At 44.3% G+C, this 19,036-nt stretch overlaps 1 protein-coding gene across 1 annotated transcript in view; it reads right to left on the reverse strand.

Annotated features, from left to right (window-relative positions):
- ABCB7 (ATP binding cassette subfamily B member 7) overlaps window positions 1-19,036 on the reverse strand; it is a 97,535-nt gene that overhangs the window by 27,873 nt on the left and 50,626 nt on the right. The window contains exons 4-6 of the mRNA XM_019521502.1: window positions 17,224-17,343; window positions 2,313-2,445; window positions 1,568-1,836 (exon numbers count right to left, since the gene is read on the reverse strand). Of these exons, the coding sequence (XP_019377047.1) occupies window positions 1,568-1,836; window positions 2,313-2,445; window positions 17,224-17,343 (522 nt within the window). The remainder of the gene's footprint in view (window positions 1-1,567; window positions 1,837-2,312; window positions 2,446-17,223; window positions 17,344-19,036) is intronic.

Here is a 19,036-nt window from a genome sequence, read left to right on the forward strand (position 1 = left end):
AGCAGGAGGACAGGTCTGTCCCCACCACTTGCCTCTCCCTGTGGTGCCTGGACTGCCTGCCATCTGCCCCTCCAATTGCACCCCTCTGACGTGTCCCCTGCTTGCCTCCCACTGACACTTGCCCTCCCTCTTACATGCCCTGGGCAGGTCTGTGCCCCCTGATGCCTGCCTCTCCTAATGGTGCCCAGATCCCTTCACACCTGTCCTTCCCCTCCTCACCTGCCCCCGTGCTACTCCTCCCTATAGCTCCCCTCCCCTACTTATGTTTCTTTTGCTGCTCTGGCTCCTGTTGGGGTCCTGCTTCAGCCAGGACCATGGAGTGCAGAGCATGTGTTGCCTCTGGCCCCAGCCCAGCCATGCAGCAGTTGCTGTACAGTGGCAGTTTCATCCCTGATCCCAAAGCTGGGGCCAAAGCTGCCAGTGGACAGGTGGGCTGGAGCCAGGGGCACCACATGCTCTGTGCTTTCTGCCCCCAGCCGGAGCAGGGCCCCAGCAGGAGCCAGTGCTGCATGGGGAAGGTAAACGGTGATAGGGAGCAAAGAGGCAGGTGGGAACCAGAAAGCTGAAGGGGTAGGTGGCAATGGGGAGGAAAGGAAGTGGCAGAGCAACAGGCAGGCTTGGAAACCCCAGACTAACAGTTAGTCACTGCCCCTCCATACCCTGTTTGTAATTGAATCTAAGACAGCGGGGGGTGGACACACAGACCCTATCTTAGATTCAAGTAAATATGGTCCAGTTACAAGAATATTGTTAAGAAAAGAAGAATAATCAAATATTCATGTGATAATCCAAAATAAGGGGCAATGAAAATATCATTGAAGGAGATAGCTAAACAAACTTCCTCCCTTTTAATTTTATCTAGTTCTACCTCTGAGATACACAAGCACACTTACATTTTAATTGTTAACACGAATTACCAACACACATCCTTAACCTTCTAAGATGGTAAACTTAAATTTACTAAAAAAGGTTGCTAAAAGAAAATCTAAAAAATGCGCAGCTCTGAAGAAGCTTGCTTTTCAGATTACTTTCAATTTAAAATTTTAGTGAAATTAAATGTGGTAAAGGGGTATAGTTCATTAAAAAGCCAGGAACAAAAAAACAAAACAAAACAAACAATACAATATTCATGTGGAAATACTCCACAAATTGTTTTTACAACTTAAAACTATAAAACACTAATTTCATTCAAAAAGTTGTAGAGACTATTTCCCTGTATTTGCCTAGTTTCTTCTCCTTCTTCAATTTTATATATCTGATATCACTTTAAATAAGCAGCTTTACTCTTCTGTCTTAGCTTTTCCCCCATAAAGCAGGAGAGAGAAAATAAAATTTGAAACTCGTAATATAAACATGATTGTAAAAACTAAATGTTGAAGCTACGTTTTGTACCTGAAGTTATTTAAAAGCTTTTAAAAAGTTTGAGCAGGCACAAGTTGAAATTCGGAGTGTATTTGCTTTCACTGACACCAATCTGCAAATACAGAACAAGCTTTGTTGCAAGAAACTCATCATTCTTCCCAATTCTTTATTATTCATGCATTCTGATTCTGTAAAAATAACTTACCAAAATTCCACTGACAAGCACCACTTCAAACATGGTGGGTCCCAGATTAAATACTAAAGCACTCAGAACAAAACTGATGCCCCTTGTTCCTCTGTCAATAGCTTTTGAAAGAGCTCCTGTTTGCCTGTTTAGGTGGAACCCCAAATCCAGGTTATGCAGATGGAGAAAGACATTCTTTGCAATCCTTCTGATAGAATTTTGGGCTACTTTTCCAAATACTGCATTTCGAGCTTCATTAAATAAGGCAGCCCCAACTCTTGAAATACCATCTAAAAAGGGATTTAAAAGAAATTAAAAAGTTATTTCTCTCACTTCCAAAAAAAAAAAAAAAATCTTGATGCATAAATACAGAGTAAAACCTTATTCTGTCATATTTATAACATTTTTCTTCTTCTTAGGATAATTTATACTTCACTGCTACACGGACCTCACGTACATCTTTTATTTAAAAATGTTAATTCAATTTTTACTTGAGACTCGATTACATATCCAGAAGTGAGTAAAGTCTATAGGATAATTTATTACTGGAGATTATTTCTATATGCGTCATTTTATTCCTCAAGTGGGACAAGAGAATTTAATTCACAGAATGTTAGTAATGAAAATCAATACAGACTAGGAAAAATAACAAAAACGGCTGTACAAAATGCTTAGCAGAGGAAAAATAAAGTCAGGAGCTACAATCTTCCAAACCCTTAGTGAAAAAAGTTAAACACCTGTTGACAGATTAAAGAATCTCACTTACAGCCAATCAGAACAGCTGTTGCCATGGTTGCAACTGTATTTGATGCATCATTTAGGTTCAGAATGTTTCCAGACATCTGGTTGAGGTTGTCTACTGCATATTTAAACATGAAGGGAACCAGTATATTCATGGTCTAAAAGCATAAAAACAGCAATTACTCAGGATATGCTAAAATGTTTATTTATGGAGTATAAATATTTCCCCTAAATTAACCACAATTATTATATTTGGTTATTAACCACTTAAGTGACAGTGGGATGGCTTCCCTTATTCCAAAAATAACGATCTCTGCACTAGGAAATGTGTACTGCCAGAGTAGCAGGGTTAGTTTATACCTTGCACTGGCTCCTTTTAAATATCAGTTTTCATCCAAACTAAATGGCTCACTGTAAAAAACACTTCCGATTCACTCCGAAGACTCATTAAAGTGATGGCAAAACTGGGAGATATAAGGTAGCAAGACAATTCATGGCATATTTATGGCATCATTAAGGCTAAGTACAGACAGTCAAAAAGCCCAAGGCTGAATTGATTCAATCTTCCCAAATTAGTTTAAACTGTGTAGATTGAACTGATAAGCAAGTGAACAGACATTAATTTTTGATTCTGGAAATGCAGCCACTTGCTTGCAGTGGCCCACACCAGAAGCCAGGGGGTGCTAGAGCACACCTGCCAGCTCAGCTGGAGCAGGCAGCGTGAAAGGGAGGGAATGTGGGACAAGCTCAATAAACTGATTTAACCTAAATCAGCTAAGTCTGATACTACATCCATCCAGGTTCATCTTAAATCGGTTTCAGACATTTTGTAAGTGGCTTATGTGCACTGAATGTCTGCTGCGTTACAGATTTGAACCAGTTTCTGATCACTTATGCCAGTTTGTGCGCAATTTCTGTCCCTAGCCGAAAACATTAGACGCTATTTGCTGTAAACATTTCAGTTACAGAAATGGTCAGTCTGGATGACTACTGGCAAGGGTGCCAATTTGCTAACTTTGGACCTACTTATGAGAGGTGAACACCTGAAATTTCCACTGAATTCAAGGAAAATTGGGAAGCATTCCCATTCCTCTGACAGGCCCTACATCTCTTCTAGCAGTAACCGTTGCTTCATGTGTACAGGTTTCCCTCGCTTTATGCGGTAGATGCATTCCTGAAAAACTGTGTATAACTCAATTTTGCATAAAGGGAACCCACTTTACAAGATAACAGATATGGATATGTTCCAAGACCTTGACTGCATCAGTAGCAGGTAAGTCTGCTATGGTGTGAGAAAGAGTCCCAGGGCTCCAAAGCACAGGGGCTAAACAAAGGCTCAGTGACCCTAGGTCCACAGCCCTAAAGAGCCCAGTAGAAATCTCCCTTACCCAGGTGTTTCTGGAGGGGAGGGACAGGGAGCTCCAACGCCAGTATAAAGAAGAGCCCGGAACAGGCAAGAGGGGGGAGTGTAGAACGGGAAGGAGGAGGAGGAGGAGGAGGAGGAGTGAGCTGACACACGCTGCAGGGAACCCTGAGAGTGACGTGGGGAGTCGGTAGGAGACTCTTGCAGAGAGTAAGCCCCACTGAGGGAACTTAGAGCAAAGACTGCTGACCCAGCAGGGCGCAGAACTGTTTGTTTCCACGGGGGGAGCTGGTGGAGCCCAGCAGAGTTTTGTACCGTAATATCCCTAATACAGGGGCACGATAGATTTTGTGGTACCGTAAAGCATGTAAAAGTGGCACATGCCAAAAATGGTGTCACAGATGGACCTAATGTGCTAAAGGGAATCGTGGCAACCTCAATAAGAGGCTCAGAGAGAGCCACCAAAGAGGGGAAAGGGGCAGAAAAGAGGGACTGACCTCACGAAAGTCAATTTGGTTTGTTCTTGGCTAAAAGCAGCCGGAACAATAACCCAGGCCAGGACTGCCTGTTTTGTTTTCTTATTTTCCTGGGTTGTTGTTGTTTTTTTTTTTTTTGATTGGAACCGAGGTCATGTTGAAAGACCAACTGGCTGATCAGAACGGAAGAGGGTGTAGGGGTGGTGGAGCCCTCAGAAACGTAGGACCTTCGTTGGACGACGGTGAGACTACTAATGGGACTACACGTACAGGTAGTGAACAAACTCCTTTAACATCAAGTCATGGCAGGAAAAATGTGGGAGTGTAGATCTCCAATTAGAAACGGTCTCACCCTAGTCAGCCAGCAGGCAGTGTCCTACAGGACTGCAAGTGACTGAAATACTTGACATACGGCCAAAGTGGTGCTGGGCTCTTCCTGGCAGGCGGCTGGGCCATGCTATACTCAGGGCAGGCAGTGGTGGCACCAGCAGAGGGACTACTGCCACCCCAAAATTTGCCATAGCCCTCCCAAGCCCCCTCCCAGCACTGCACCCAGCCGCCATGAGCACAGTGTGGCCCAATCCCCCCGCCAGAAAGAGCATAACCTTGGAGGCTGAGGTGAGTGGGGCCTCGATCTGCCCCCCCCACTGGTGGTGAAGTAGGGAGTGCAGTTGGGACTGGAGCAGAGGCAAGTGCTGCAGAGCCAGGGCAGGGCATGGGATGGAGGTCACAGCTCCTGCTGCTACAGGCTGCAGTTGTGGGCTGGGGGCCATGCCACACTCTTCCCAGCAGGGGGGGTGGGCTATGGTGAACTCTGAGGTGGCTGCAGTCCCCCCTCCCCCAATTTTGGGCTACACCACCCCAAAATTTGTCATTGCCCCCCCCATCACTGCCACCCAATCAGAGTGCAGTGCAGCCCAACTTCCCCCACTGGGAAGAGCCTGGTCCAGGGGCTGGGGTAAATAGGGCCTCAATCTGCCCCCTCCCCCTACCATGGTGAGGGCAGAAGTGGAGCTGGGGCCTGGCCCCAGCCCACAGTGACAGCCTGTAGTAGCAGAAGCTGCACCCCCTAGCCCAGCTATGCAATGCCTGGCCCAGCTCCAGCTCCACTCCCTCCCTCACCACCGGCAAGCGAGCAGATTGAGGCCCCAGTCACTGCAGTACCTGCTCCTGCCTGTGCCCCGTGCTCCTTCCCTCACCACTGGGGCCCTGATCTGCCCCCACAGCCCTTTCCCCTCCCCCCACAAACTTACCTACTGCAGATCACGTAAGAGTGAATTTACCTGGCATATAACGAATTTTGGGTACAAAAAAGGCAATCACATAAGAGTGAAGTCACATATACAGAACCCACTTAAAAGTGAGGAAAACCTGTCCAGTGCTTTCCACTGAGCACATCTACACATGATGCTACAACACCATAGCAATGTGCCACAGCGATGTAGCGTCCATGGGCAAAAATCATGATGCTGCCGCTATACTGTTGTAGCAACGTGCTCCTTCAGTATAGCGCATTGCTATGGTGACATACTGGCTCAAAATAATCATGTTGAGCTGTCATTTAGTACTCCCAAAAGGAAGTACTAAATGACTGCGTTGCAGCAACAGCACCTTAGGGGGGTGCTTAGGGGGTGTGGACATGCTCACTGTCACAGTAATTTACAACTACTAATCTTTTTACACATTTTAGCTATATAGTTCTGTACAGAGTATAGCAGACTCCCATTCTACAGAGTGCTATGAATTATTGCAACAATGTGAACTTTCATACAACAGTTCCAATCACACACTCCACCTTATCACATGATATATCACTGAATATTATATGAAGAGAGAACACTGGCATTTCTTGTATTTTAGGAAGAAGAACTCTGACCAAGGAATGAGATTTGTTTTTTAACCTGCAAACATTAGATGCTGTAACACCCCAAAAATTTTGTAAGATTTAAGAAAACATAAAAATCCCAAATCTTATTAATGATATATTATTATAAAATACATTTATACCAACTATAAAGAATTTACTGTCAACACATCTAACTTTAGCTCCAACTAACAGAAGTATTCAGCAATTTAAATTACTTTTGGAAATGAAGAAGATATGGGGTAAATAAAGGATACAAGTTTCTTAGCAAAAGAACAGGTGTTTTAAGAGTTAATATCTTTAAAGCACAGCAAGGAAAGATACTTTTACAAAGAATTAACTTTGTATAGATGCTCTGCTACTAAAAAAGCAGATAGTTTATAAAAAGTAATCCTATAGGGAGATTACCTATGAACCTTCAATGAATTGTCATATGCCAGGATTTGCAAACAAAACTTTAAAACATTTTTCCAATGACAATTTTCTGCTCTTGGCACCCAGGGTTGTTACTATTTGAATTCTAACAGCACCTGGAGAAGCCAGTGAGGATTGAGACTCTGGTGTGTTAGGGGAGCAAATCAAAGATTACTCAAGTTTGCAGTGAGAAATGCTAAAAATCTCACTGATGTGAAAGCTTGAAAACAGGTTATAAAGTGAAGTGGGGAAAACAGACTGGAGTTTCAAACTTTTACAGTACTGAAAATGCTTTGCAGAGGGGATGACAGGCGCTTATGCACTAAAGGAACAGGAGCTTTTGCAGTGCCTGCTTTGAAATCAGTTTAAGGGATTTAAAAAAAAATCTAAATTATTGTATACTTGAACTTATTTGTTTACTTAAAATATTTTGCCTAGAACTAAAACTGTACAAGTTAGAAGGGAATTATCCCTTCTCTCCACCTTGCAATGCTCATCCCAAGAACTATTGTCTAAAAGTATGACCCAGAAGAGATAATCCCATAGAAGAGAACGACACCAACTGCAGAAACTTCCTTAGCCTGATGAAGGGTTTTTGAACCCGAAAGCTTGCTTAATAAGTATTTTCCAACTATTCAAGTTGGTTTAATAAAAGGTATCAGATTCACCCAAAGAACCTTGTCTACCGAAGGAATCTAGATGCATTCATTATTGGAGAATTCATTGCTAAGTTCTGACAGAAGGCCTGATCCTTTAGATCTTATTCAGGATAAGCTCCTACAGAAGTTTATCTCAAATAAGTAATGCAAGATAAGACCCAAGTCAGCAACTCTCCTTCCTTCCCTCCCCATTAGCTTGTGAAAATAGTGACAAAGCTTCAAGTGGTACGCAGAAAACCTCAGCAATATCCCCCAAATATACTGACAGGCAATTTCAAAAGTGTGTAGTAAATGAAGAACAGGTCATTCTTGTTAAAAAATAAAACATTAAGAACACCCGGAGGAATTGGAGATGCAACATCAAAATTCTGAAGCTTTAAAAAGACAGATGCACTCAGTTTTGGAATCTAAATTCCATATACCCTTCAGATTACAAAAAAAAGTCTACTACTCCCTTGGGAGTTATTTGTCCTGAAACTCAATTTCCTGTAGTATTTTGTTTTTAATAAGGAAGACTACAGTACAATCTGCGTTACAGTGATGACCAACACTGGAAAATGCTGGTTTTCCTGGGAGAGCCTGCTCAGTAGAAAATAAATGTATTGTAATGCAGATTGTCCTGATTTACTACAGATTCTCACAAATCTCTCTTGAGGGATTTTACTTTTCAAGCAGCTACACTGTATGATATGTTTTAAAGTACACTTAAAATAATATCTGTAGTTCTGTTACTAAAGAAATGAGTTGTATTCCTTACACTGCAGCTCTCAACTTTCAATTAATTTAACTGGCAACACTCTACAGTTTTGCAGGAATGTCTCCTTACACACCAACATAATTCTACCCAAAAGACTATTTTAATAAAATTTAAAGCTGTATCTCAGGTTACAGTTGTTCTGACTCCCTAAGGGTGAAACTTAAATAAGGCAGCATGGTATTGCATTTCATTCATAATCAACTCAGTCTGCATTTCTGTCATTTTTTTTCATAAAGAAATGTGTTAATCTCACTAGGTTTATACCAAAAAGAGATGAGAGTTAGTTATTAAACTGGGTCTTTATCACTCAATGTGTTAAAGCCAATGAGATCAAGTTTACACAATATGAACTACATTTCAGGCTCCTACCCACTAGACCAGGGTTGTCCAACATATGGCCCACGGGCCGCCATGCAACCCGCCGAGGCATTTTCTGTGGCCCACGGTGCTGCAATGGGAAATGAAAGTTAACTTCCTAATGGCTGCTGAAGGGCCGGGGAAGGGACAAGGTTCCTACACGCACCGCGTCAGCTTGATGCTGCTGACACAATGCGTGTGGAAAGAGTAGTCATGTGCTGCTCAGGACAGGATGAGCCCAGCCAGAGCAGCAGGGGGCTCAGCTGCAATTTCTCCCTACCTGCTCTGGTCAGTCTCGAGCAGCACATGGCCCCACTGCCACCTCTGCTGGCTGGTGCTGACTCGGGCGGGTCTGTCCCATCCGGAGCAGCACGCAGCTGAAGTTGGCTTCCCACATGCTGCTGGTGATGGGAGGAGGCCGCCCAGGTTGGCACCAGCCAGCAGAAGCAGTGGCGGAGCCGTGTGCATGTGGGAAGCCAGCATGGCAGGGGCCTTGGCAGGCAGGGTCCTGGCATGACCTCTGTGGGGCGAGGCAGCAGGAGCCGGTGTCTGCTGGACCCCGCACTCTGGGCTCGCAGCGCTGAGGCCACAGGGGCTGCGTGCGCGGGCGGCCAGGCACCATGGTGAGCGGGGCCGTGCGGGCGGGCGAGGGGCTGCGGTGCAGCGGCCTCCTCGCTCCAGCTCCCCATAGGCAGCGCTGGCTCATGGGGCTGCGCTGCTCAGGGGATGGGGATGTGAAGCTATTTATTTCTCCCCTTCAGTCTCTGGGGCAATAGCTGGCTGGATGCAGAATGGGTCCCTCCTGCCCCTGCCCACCAGCAGCTACCATGAACTTTGCAGTAACAGGTAAGTGCAGTAGGGCTACACAGGCAGGGTCTCTCTGGCCCAGGGCAGAGGGTGTTTGAATATGGCTCTCCGGCCCACTGGGTGATAAGAAGTTCATGATCTGGCCCCACATTCAAAAAGGTTGGACACCCCTGCACTAGACAAACTCAGCTAACCTTTCTAGTAGCCTATCCTTCTTGGCACAGAATTCAAAGCTCTGAATTAATTTATATACACTTTGGGACAAAAAAGTATATACCATACTAGATATACTAGGACAGGGGTGGGCAATTATTTTGGCGGGGGGGGGGGGCAATTAAGTTTTGGTGAGCTGTGGAGGGCCACAGGGGTAGCCCTGCCCCTTGAAGGTGCTCTGCCCCCTGTTCATCATCTTGGAATGGGAAGTCCTGCCCCCTAATCTCTGGCCTTTGCCATCAGAAGTCCCTCCCCTCACCCCTGAAAGTACTCCTTTTGGCTAGGGGGTTTACCATCTTGGAACTAGAAAAAAAAAAATTATATTCCCCAAAAAATCAAACAACATGCAGTAAAAGCCACATTATCCAGCACTTTAGAAACCAGCATCCTCCATTAACCAGCATGCCAGTCGACACGGCAAAAGTGAAACCAGAAGTGGCACTTCTGGTTTTGCTAAGCCCCCACAGCCCAGGGCACAGCAGCCCGAGCAGGGGCCCCACCTCCCTGTCCCCCGGTACACTGACACCAGGGAGGGACGGCGGCCCGAACAGGCAAAGATGCCTGTTTGGGCCTCTCAGGTAACCAGCATATTTGGTTATCTGGCACCCACTATTCCCCAAGGGTACCAGATAACAGAGCTTTTGCTGTACATTAATTTAATTAAAAATATATATATATTTGTCCTGATTTATACGTCTTGTGTACTGTACACAGAGGTGATTGCATAATAGCTTAACATGAAGTCTTACTTTTGTATATTGTGGGGAGGGGGGCTGTGAGTGTGTAGGGTGGCTGGGGGGAGGGGTGTCGCACCAGCCCACTTGTTGCCACTTCCTCCCCAGCCTGCCGCTGCTGCCCTTCCCCGGCTGCTTCCCTTCCTTCCCACCTGCTGCCACTGCTCCTCTCCAACCCCGCCTGTCACTCCTGCAGCATGCAGTTCCCAGCTGCATGGCCAGGACTGCAGAACGCAGCGGGAGGCAGCCTGGCCCCCACAGTTCCCAGATGACTTCTGCTGCCACCAGCCCTGCCCTGGGACACTGCACTCCTGCCCACCCACTCACTACCACTTCCCCCTCCCCCACTGCTGCCCTTTCCCTGCCACTTCCCTTCCTTCTCTGCCCGCCACTACCGCTTCTCCCCCCACCGCCCCACTGGCTTCTCTAGCAGTGCACAGTCCCTGGATGCATGGCCAGGACTGCAGGAGGCAGCAGAAGCCAGCCTGGCCTGGCCCTTCCGGTTCCCAGCTGGCTCCTGCTGTGTCATGCAGTCCTGGCCATGCAGCCAGGAACTGCATGGTGCAGGAGACAGTCTGGCCAGCAACACATGGTTCCCAGCTGAATGGCCAGGAATGCATGGTGCAGCAGGAACCAGATAAGAACAGCGGGGGCTGAGCTAGGCCAGGCTGGATCCCGCTGCCTCCTACAGTCTCAGCATGGTGATGGTGAGGCCAGCTCCTGCTGCACTGTCAATCCCCCCCTCCCTCCACCTGTTCTAATCTCAGTTTCCCTCTTGGATGGCGGGAGCGCAGGGAAACAGCTACAGGATCGCAGGCCAGAAGCCTCTGCTACACAGAAGCTTCCAGATGGGGGTGGGACTGGTCTTCCTGCTGTTGCTGCTGGGTCCTGCCACTGGCTCATCCTAGGTCCTGCCACCACTGGTGCCTTGTCATCTTTGACAGGCAGCCAGGGGCAGATAATAATTGATTTTCTAAATTTTTTTAGGGGCCCCACAGGCCACTGCTTGACAGACCAGATCCAGCCTTCAGGCCATATTTTGCCTGCCCCTTTGCTAGTAAGTTTCTTAAAATTCTCTGGACTTTAAGTTTTGCATTGCTATGACAGAGCTAAGTGCCAATGCCATGAGGAATATATGGAATACTCCTACAGATTACAAAATTTAAATTGTTTTTTCAGTAACATCTCAGGAGTCGCTGACCATTATTTTAATTTTATATGTATTATCAGCATGTTTTTCACTAAGTTTTATATAGTATGATCGTTTGAGAACAATTCTGATTAGAAGACTCAAACTAAACATTCATAGATTTATAGAATTTTTTCCTTGGTTTGAAGTAAAGCATTGTGGCTGCTGACAGGCATGGAACCTTCCCCCCCCCCCCAACCCCCCCAAAAAAACCAGTGCTTTACCAGAAGAGGAAGCACGTCAGTTTGATTTGGCTTGCCCACTCTGTATAGATCATGCGCTTCAGTGGGGCTTTTTGGTGTTTTTAAAAATAAAAATGCCGAAAAGCCCTCCTGAAGAGCATAATCTATGTAGACATTGGGCAAGCCAGGTCAAACTGATGTAATGCCTCTTTTGGGCACGCACTGAGCTTGGTGTGGGGGTGTGCTGAGCTGAAAGTAAATCGCTGGTTTGTTTTTGGGGTTTTTTTCCACGTCTGTAAGCAGCCTGTGGTTCCAATTTAACTGGAGACATAAGCAGCTCTGACTACTCACTGCAGTGTAGTCTCATATTTATTTTGACCCCAAGATTTGTCCAGTCAAATAAAATATTCTGGGTAGCAATACTATACTATGAAAATTAGAGATTTAAATATTTTGAAGTGATTTTATTACTTTATAGTAGCACTGCACCTCGGTCTTCAATTACGATTTCTTTAGCGCAGAAAAGTGGCACTTTGTCTCTCATTCTTTCCACTATTCATTTCTCAATTAATAATGATGGGTGAGCCACCAAGAACAAGCATATAATATGATATAAATGGTCTAAAATGAACTCATTTTTCACCAGTAATTCAGTGCAACTCAAACGCAAGTTTCTGAAGAGAAGTAATGTGAAACTATAACTCAGTTTATCCTGTGCTCAGTTTTTGAGCACAAATATTACAGATTCCTTTCTTATTACAAGTGGCTTTAAAAAGAAATGATAACTATCTCAGGCCAGTAGGCCAGAAAAGTGAGGTGTCCATTAACATTACAGCACAGCTAGTTCTAGAGATACTGGTACAAATGTCTGAACTTTGCATCTCTTTGGGCATGGAAGCCCACCTACTTCTGCACTCAACTCTAATGGTGGTAATGCTAAGCAAAAATAGCATCATCCCGTGGCGAAGGAGGACTGCTGAAAAACAGGATTAGAAAGGATGGATGAAGAGATACAAGAAGTTCCCTGGCACTTGGGGAAGAGGGGATGGTGGGGAGGACTTTGAAATGTCCCTTTTTCCACTGTGGGGAGGCCACAGGGAATTAATATTTAAATCAATTTTACTTCAGACTTCTCAGAAAGAAAGGAACAAAGAAAAGGAGGAATGAAGGAAGATTTCTACAGATAACAAGGATTAAAGCAATAATTAGATTAAAAGGTAACAACAGACAATGCTCAAGTATTACTATAATTGAGCTTATATACATACCTAATTGATTAGACAGATAGATATGATCATCATGCTCTGCAAATTACCATTAGCATGCAACATTCCTCTCTTGCCCTTTTAGCCAAACAATTCCCCTCCAAAACGTATAAAATTAGCAGTCAGTCGAAATGCAGAGTGTGAAAGATTTCTCCAGTTCATGAATAATGCATATTCAGTCCATGAGCAAAAGGCCAAAAAACACTGCAGATTTGACAGAGGTGACAGGAGTTCTTGTCAAATCCATGTGTTTAATCCAGCTCCTAAGGATACTTAATGCATTGGCGATGGAGGGGGAAAACGAAGCAGCCAAAATAACTACACAGTGTAACAGAAGATAGAAATGGGAAAGGGAACGTACAGATTACATCCCCCCCATGCACATTATTCACTGTATCTAAATTTTGTATTTCATGAATACCCCCTCTCCCCCCACTGCAGCTTTCCAGTGGCTGGAGTTTCAATAGGTTATAAATATTTAAGATACAGAATGTAAAATATATTAGGCAGACTATAAACCAAGAGTCTTCTACGAAAAAGGCTTTACTGGCCCTGAAGCAGACCCTCTCCTGTCATACTCTGTTAGCCCCCAGTCAGGAAGACCTGCACCAAGAACTCTATTAGTAGGAATTAGTACAAGCCTTCAAAGAGGAAACCAAAAGGAACCGAAAACCCATACCCTTTTTCCCCAGTGACAAACGACCTAGCTCCAAAATGGGGTAGAAGCAGAATGTAACTAGGCTTTTCAGAAGCCACAATGTAATACTGCCTTCTCAGTCCTGAAACAGAATTGCACTAAATTCCAGATCCAAATAGAAACAGAGTAAAAAACCCTAAAAGTACCCCAAATAACTGGCCACAACACATAATGTAATCTAAGAATACAAGTCCTGCAGGAGCAAGTTTATAGCGGGCAAAGTGAACTGAGTTTACAGTAAATATGGTGGGAATTAGATACCTTAAATTTCTTATACTAAAAACAGCCTTAAACAATAACCTGCTAATATCCATCAAACACACAAGGACTAATCATGTGAATGAACAGGGCAAAGGGCACCACGTCAGTTCCATGTGAAAACTGCACAGCCTTTTCCCTGTACAAGGTTCAGGCAGGTTACAGATTAAGCAGCATAAACTGGTTTATTTTCCTGGAGAACAGATTTAAAGAGTGCTTTGCAGAAAGAACAGAAACTACGAAAAACAGTTCGTGAGACAGGTATGGTGGCAACAGCATGTAGTTGGAAAGAGCATCAGCAACAACAGGCAGGAAACATCCACATGAGTCTTTCAACCTTTCAGCCACCATAATAAATATTCTGATGACAACTGTTGAGAACTTTGCATCAAAATGATTTTTCATTGGAAACCTCCTATTTGTCACGAAGCATTTTGTGAAAACCTTTCAGTACGCAGGGCTCTGACAGGATTCCTGCTGGTTCACCTGACAGGCTGCTGGAAAACCCGAGGGCCTGCAGCTCTCGTACAGTTCTGCCCTGCATATTAACTACTGACTCCAGATCTTCTACCCTTTCTGCTGCATGGCCATACTGGTATGAGACTAGCTATACTGTTTTGCTTTGAAAAACAGAATGGAAACATAACGATTTTTTCCAAAGCCGGTTTTGGAATTTTTTAATTTTAACCAGCTTTAATTCTGTTTTCATATGATGCCAGAAACCAGTAAAACCATGCAATTAATCCAATATGATCAGTGACCAAGAAATACCCTTAGGAATACTATTGCTTTCTGTTCAGAAACAAACATGTATTGCTAACCCCATAGTCAAAAAAACAGCTGTGAGACTATAGTGACCAAAAAGGAAACAAAGAGCATCTTCCGTCTCTGGAAGGGAGAAAAAAAAAAAAGCCTTAGAATTGGTAAACCCAAAATTCTCTCTCTACTTGGAAGTCACTCTTACTTGTGAAAAATAGCTTCTTGTTAGTCTGCCTCAGTTTGTTTCAGATGTTGAGAAAAGCAATACACCACATTTACCCAAATCCAAGATGACTTTGAATTTAAGATACACCCCCAATAATTACATTCTAGATGGAAAAACGTATGAATGCATTACAATGTCCCATGTCCAGAGTCTAGCTTTGGAGAGGCAATCTTAAATTTGTATCCCCTCCACCTCCTACCACTGCAGCAAGGCAAGCAGTAGGACAAGGCCAGTGGGTGGCAAAGTCAATGGTAGGCTGTGCGAATAGGGAAGTATTTGATTCAGATCTGGCTGATTCAGAGGACAGAGATTCAATTCATATATTCAAATCACTGTCCTGAATTGATTCGGCTGAATCACCTTCGGAAGATTCGGCACTGATTCAGTGATTCAGCCATAGGCTGTAATGGGAAATCACTGAAATATCTATAACTTTGACATTTTTTGGCAGATTTTGATGAAAACAGCAGGGATGGTAGCCTGTAACAGGGGGCCTTCCTGATGCTCAGGCAGGAACAGCTCACAAAAGGCACAGAAAGGCTGCAGACAGAGGCTTGTGTGTTGTTTCTACGTCCCTCCCCCAGAGCACTGTGATTGGAAGGGGAATCATGGAAAGATTACAGTCACTGGCCAGCTACAGATGTCAGTCTTTCCCGCCCTGCTCCCCCTCCCTCTTCTCAGTTTCTGTTCCCCTGAAAGACTGCCTTCCACATCTTTTTCTAAATCTTTTCCAAATCGATTCGGAGGCTCCAGGTTTTTTTTGGTCTCCTGATTTGATGCGGATTCAGTCTCTGAATTGGGCTGAATCTTCTCTGAATCGAATAGGGAACCGAAGCTTCACACCCCCCCATCAAGTGGCTTGCCCCGCTCCCCCACTGGTGCCTGCACACCCCAAACCTGCTCCACTGCTACTTGTCCCCCCTTCTGCAGCCCAGGCTGCTTATCCCCCTAGTATTTGCCCCTTTGTCCCCTACTCCAACACCTGCATCCCCCTGCGATTGCTGCATCCCCTGGCACCTACCCCACACCTACATCCTCTACCACCACTTTAGAAACCTCATCTTAAATTCAAGTAAGTATGATACATGGAAATAATGCAGGGAAAGGAAAGAAAAAAAACCCAACAGGATCTCTTGAGTGCATCACCATTACTGTGATTTGGCACAAATGGAGCAAACAGCAGTTTGTGAACTATATGCTGGGTGCAGACCTAGGCTTAAGAAGAAGGGCATCTAGTACAGACCTATTTATGGTAGTAAAGCATGCTGGCCTTCATTCTCATTTTACTACATCCCAAATCACTACCTGTAGCATTGCTTAAAACAGACTGAAGGCCCTCTTGCAGAACCATGTAGAAGCAGGCTCAGGAATCTAACCTTCCACTGAAGGGGTACGTTTCTGCCATTGATGGCAAAGAATACTTCAGACTGCTTTTAAAAACAGCCCTCTTCAGACTGAATTTTTGGATTTGCTGCCAGGCATAAGGAGAGCATTCACATTAGACACACAACAAGCAAAGACCTAAATTTCCATGAGTACTAGATAAATACACCATGCAAGCACCTGTGTAATTTTATCTTCAGCCCTTCGTGGCACCTGATTTTGAGCAGATTGGGAATACTGTTTACTGGATTCAGAGGTACAAATATGAAAAGCCAAAGAAGGTGAAGCCTCAACGGCAGCTTCTACACTGTTAGTTGGGTTATCATAAGCTTCCTGCACAACACTGAAAAAGAAAGACTCTCTGTTGAGAACATACCCATACTATCCATTTAAGAGAGATTAATGGTAGGACAAAGCTGCAAGCCAAAGACTGGTTTTTCTACTTGAGCTCAAAACAAACATCTCTCTTCAAAGTACCCTCCTTTCATCACCTCTGTGGCTCTATTTTGTTTCTTTCTCACAACTTCCATATTGCTGCGGAATGCCAATAAGCTGATACATTATTCAACTGCTTTCAGTACTGAAGCTGTTTTCTTGCCAGGACAGACTTTCTCCACAGAAAAACCCTCTTTCTTTAACTCCATTTGCAAGAAGCTAGCTTATCCCAGTGGAAATCTTATTTTAACTTCTACATAATATGCTCAGTCAGTAGGTAAATAGTTTGAGACTCTGGTTTCAGTGAAAGAACAAGAATTTACTCTACAGCACCTTGCAGTCACAGATTTTGTGTGCACTTGTTTTCCAAGGTAAAAGCATCTGTACATAAAGAGAAAAACCACTTGTTCCTTTATATTACTCCTACTCTGTCCTTCCTTTAACAATATGCAGAAGTTTATTGTGAGCCTGTTTTCCTCCAAGTACCTGGGAATGGGTCAACACAAATTTACTACGGGTTGGAACACAAAGGATTCTTTCAGAGACTAAAAGCAAAATAAATGCAAAACCATTACTTCTGCCTTGTAACAGAGCTAAACACTGTTCTTCTGCTTTTGAACTTTTGTTTACATAAAGGATAGTACAGTGATTGCTAAAAACACAGGACTACACTATCTGGTACAAATGAAGCTATTTTTCCATTTTTCTTTTTCTACAGCACCAGGAATACCCCAGAGACTCCAAAAGTTTTAACAGCATCTCACAGCCAGAAAAAAAAAGAGAGACACACCTGTGCCTGAGAGCCCCTTTTCTAGCAGCTGACCATGAACTGCACAGGGACACTAGAGTTCCACCCGACTCAGCAGTGACACCAGTACAACTGAGTAACAGTTCTTACCTTTGCACTTGCCAAAAATCCTAGAGATATGGCTACTCTTGCTCGTAGGTCTGGTCTATCTTTGGGCCACACGTATGATAACATCGCTTTGATAATTTTCCTGGCGTCTACCTCCTTCAGCTATTATTAGAAAGGAAAAAAAGAGCGAGATACATATCTTATTAGGATATTAAAGCAAAAGAAACAAAGTATAAATCCAAGGCAAATTTCATTAAAACAAAACCAAATTTATTCAAAATGTTCAAATTCTAAACTCAATAAGAAACTTTAGTATATTTTCTTACTGCCTACAGGACTACACCCAAGACCAATAGAAGCATAAAGGAAATAAAGATATGTAAAGCACAGGAAGAATGAGGGAAAAGGTCTGAAGATTCGTAAACTCGTTCTTTAATCTAAAATAAATTACTCTATAAATCCCACAAAGTCTAAGGCAGGATTATTTTTGGGACTAGGAGTTCATATTTAAACACTAGCACCTGAAAAAGAAAAAGTTACAAATCAATAATTATGCCTTTAACTAAAAGTATTATAAATAAAAGCAGAAAAAATTAAAATTTCTTTCTTAACCACCTGAGACTTACAAATTATAAACTGGCCATCATAATTTCATACCATTTGCAATAACTTCTAGACTTCTGAAGAGGGTAACATCTAGAGGCACACCGATAACCTGTCCCATATACGAACGCCACCGATATGAGAAAAATTGAGAGTATTAGCAATTGGCTTTTTTTTCTGATATGGCTGATAATGTGGCTAATAAATGCCACGTGCATGTGTGCAGCCACAGAGCAGCACGCAGGCGGCCAGCAATACAGCTCGGCAGCATGGAGAGCAGCTGGGTCCAGCTGGTTGGTCTGTTGTGGGGGGAGGAGCAAGGGTGGAAAGTGCAGATCAAGGCCTTGGTGGTGAGGGAGGAAGCGGGAATGTGGCTGGGGTAGGGGCGGGACACCACCCCCAACAAGAAGAGCCCAGCGCAGCCCTGGCCCCAGCCCACAGTAGCAGCCCACCCTGCCCCGCACAGACCTGGGGGTATATGCCCCCCCGCCTCCCAGGGTGTATGCAGCAGCAGGAGCCGCCACCCTCCTCCCCACACCCCCTGGACAAGCCGTGGGTCTGTCCTGTGCCCTGCCCCACACCAGTTGGGCAGCACCTGCCCCTGCCCTGGCCCAGCCCCAGCCCGACTCCCTCCCTCACTGCAAGGGCCACGATCTGCATCCCCTGCACCATGCCCCTTCCTTCCCACCACCCCTTCCCCCACAACAGACATACCAGCCAGACGTCACTTTCCATGCTGTGGGACTGCATATTCGAATCGGATCGGTATCGGCCCAAAAAATCTCTATCAGTGGACCCCTAGTAACATCTCTTAAATGTGTTAAGAGATTCAGACTCAAATGACCTATTTTCCATTACCATTTTATTAGTTCTCCCGGTCCCATAATAGAAGAACAAGGGAACATTCAATGAAACTGACACGGAACAATTTCAAATTTGATAACAGGAATACTATTTCACTCTGTGTCTGATTAGACCGTGGAATTTGTTGCCAGAGGATGTCACCAAGGCAAAGAACCTGGCAAGATTCAACAGAGCTTTGGAGTAATACAAGGAAACATTTTTGGAGTGGATATAAATCACAGAACAGGAAGTTAAGACAATTTAACCTATTAGGTGTTAAGATAATATCAAAACAGAGGTCAGCTAAGCAGGTATGGGGCAATTTACACTGCGATTTCAACTTCCTGTGAAGTATCTGCTGCTGGCCCCTGGACTAGATGGTCAACAGGTCTGATGCAGTCAGGCAATT

This window comes from Gavialis gangeticus, unplaced genomic scaffold, assembly GCF_001723915.1.
Source record: "Gavialis gangeticus isolate Ggan-Ray unplaced genomic scaffold, GavGan_comp1, whole genome shotgun sequence".
Taxonomy (NCBI): Eukaryota; Metazoa; Chordata; order Crocodylia; family Gavialidae; genus Gavialis; species Gavialis gangeticus.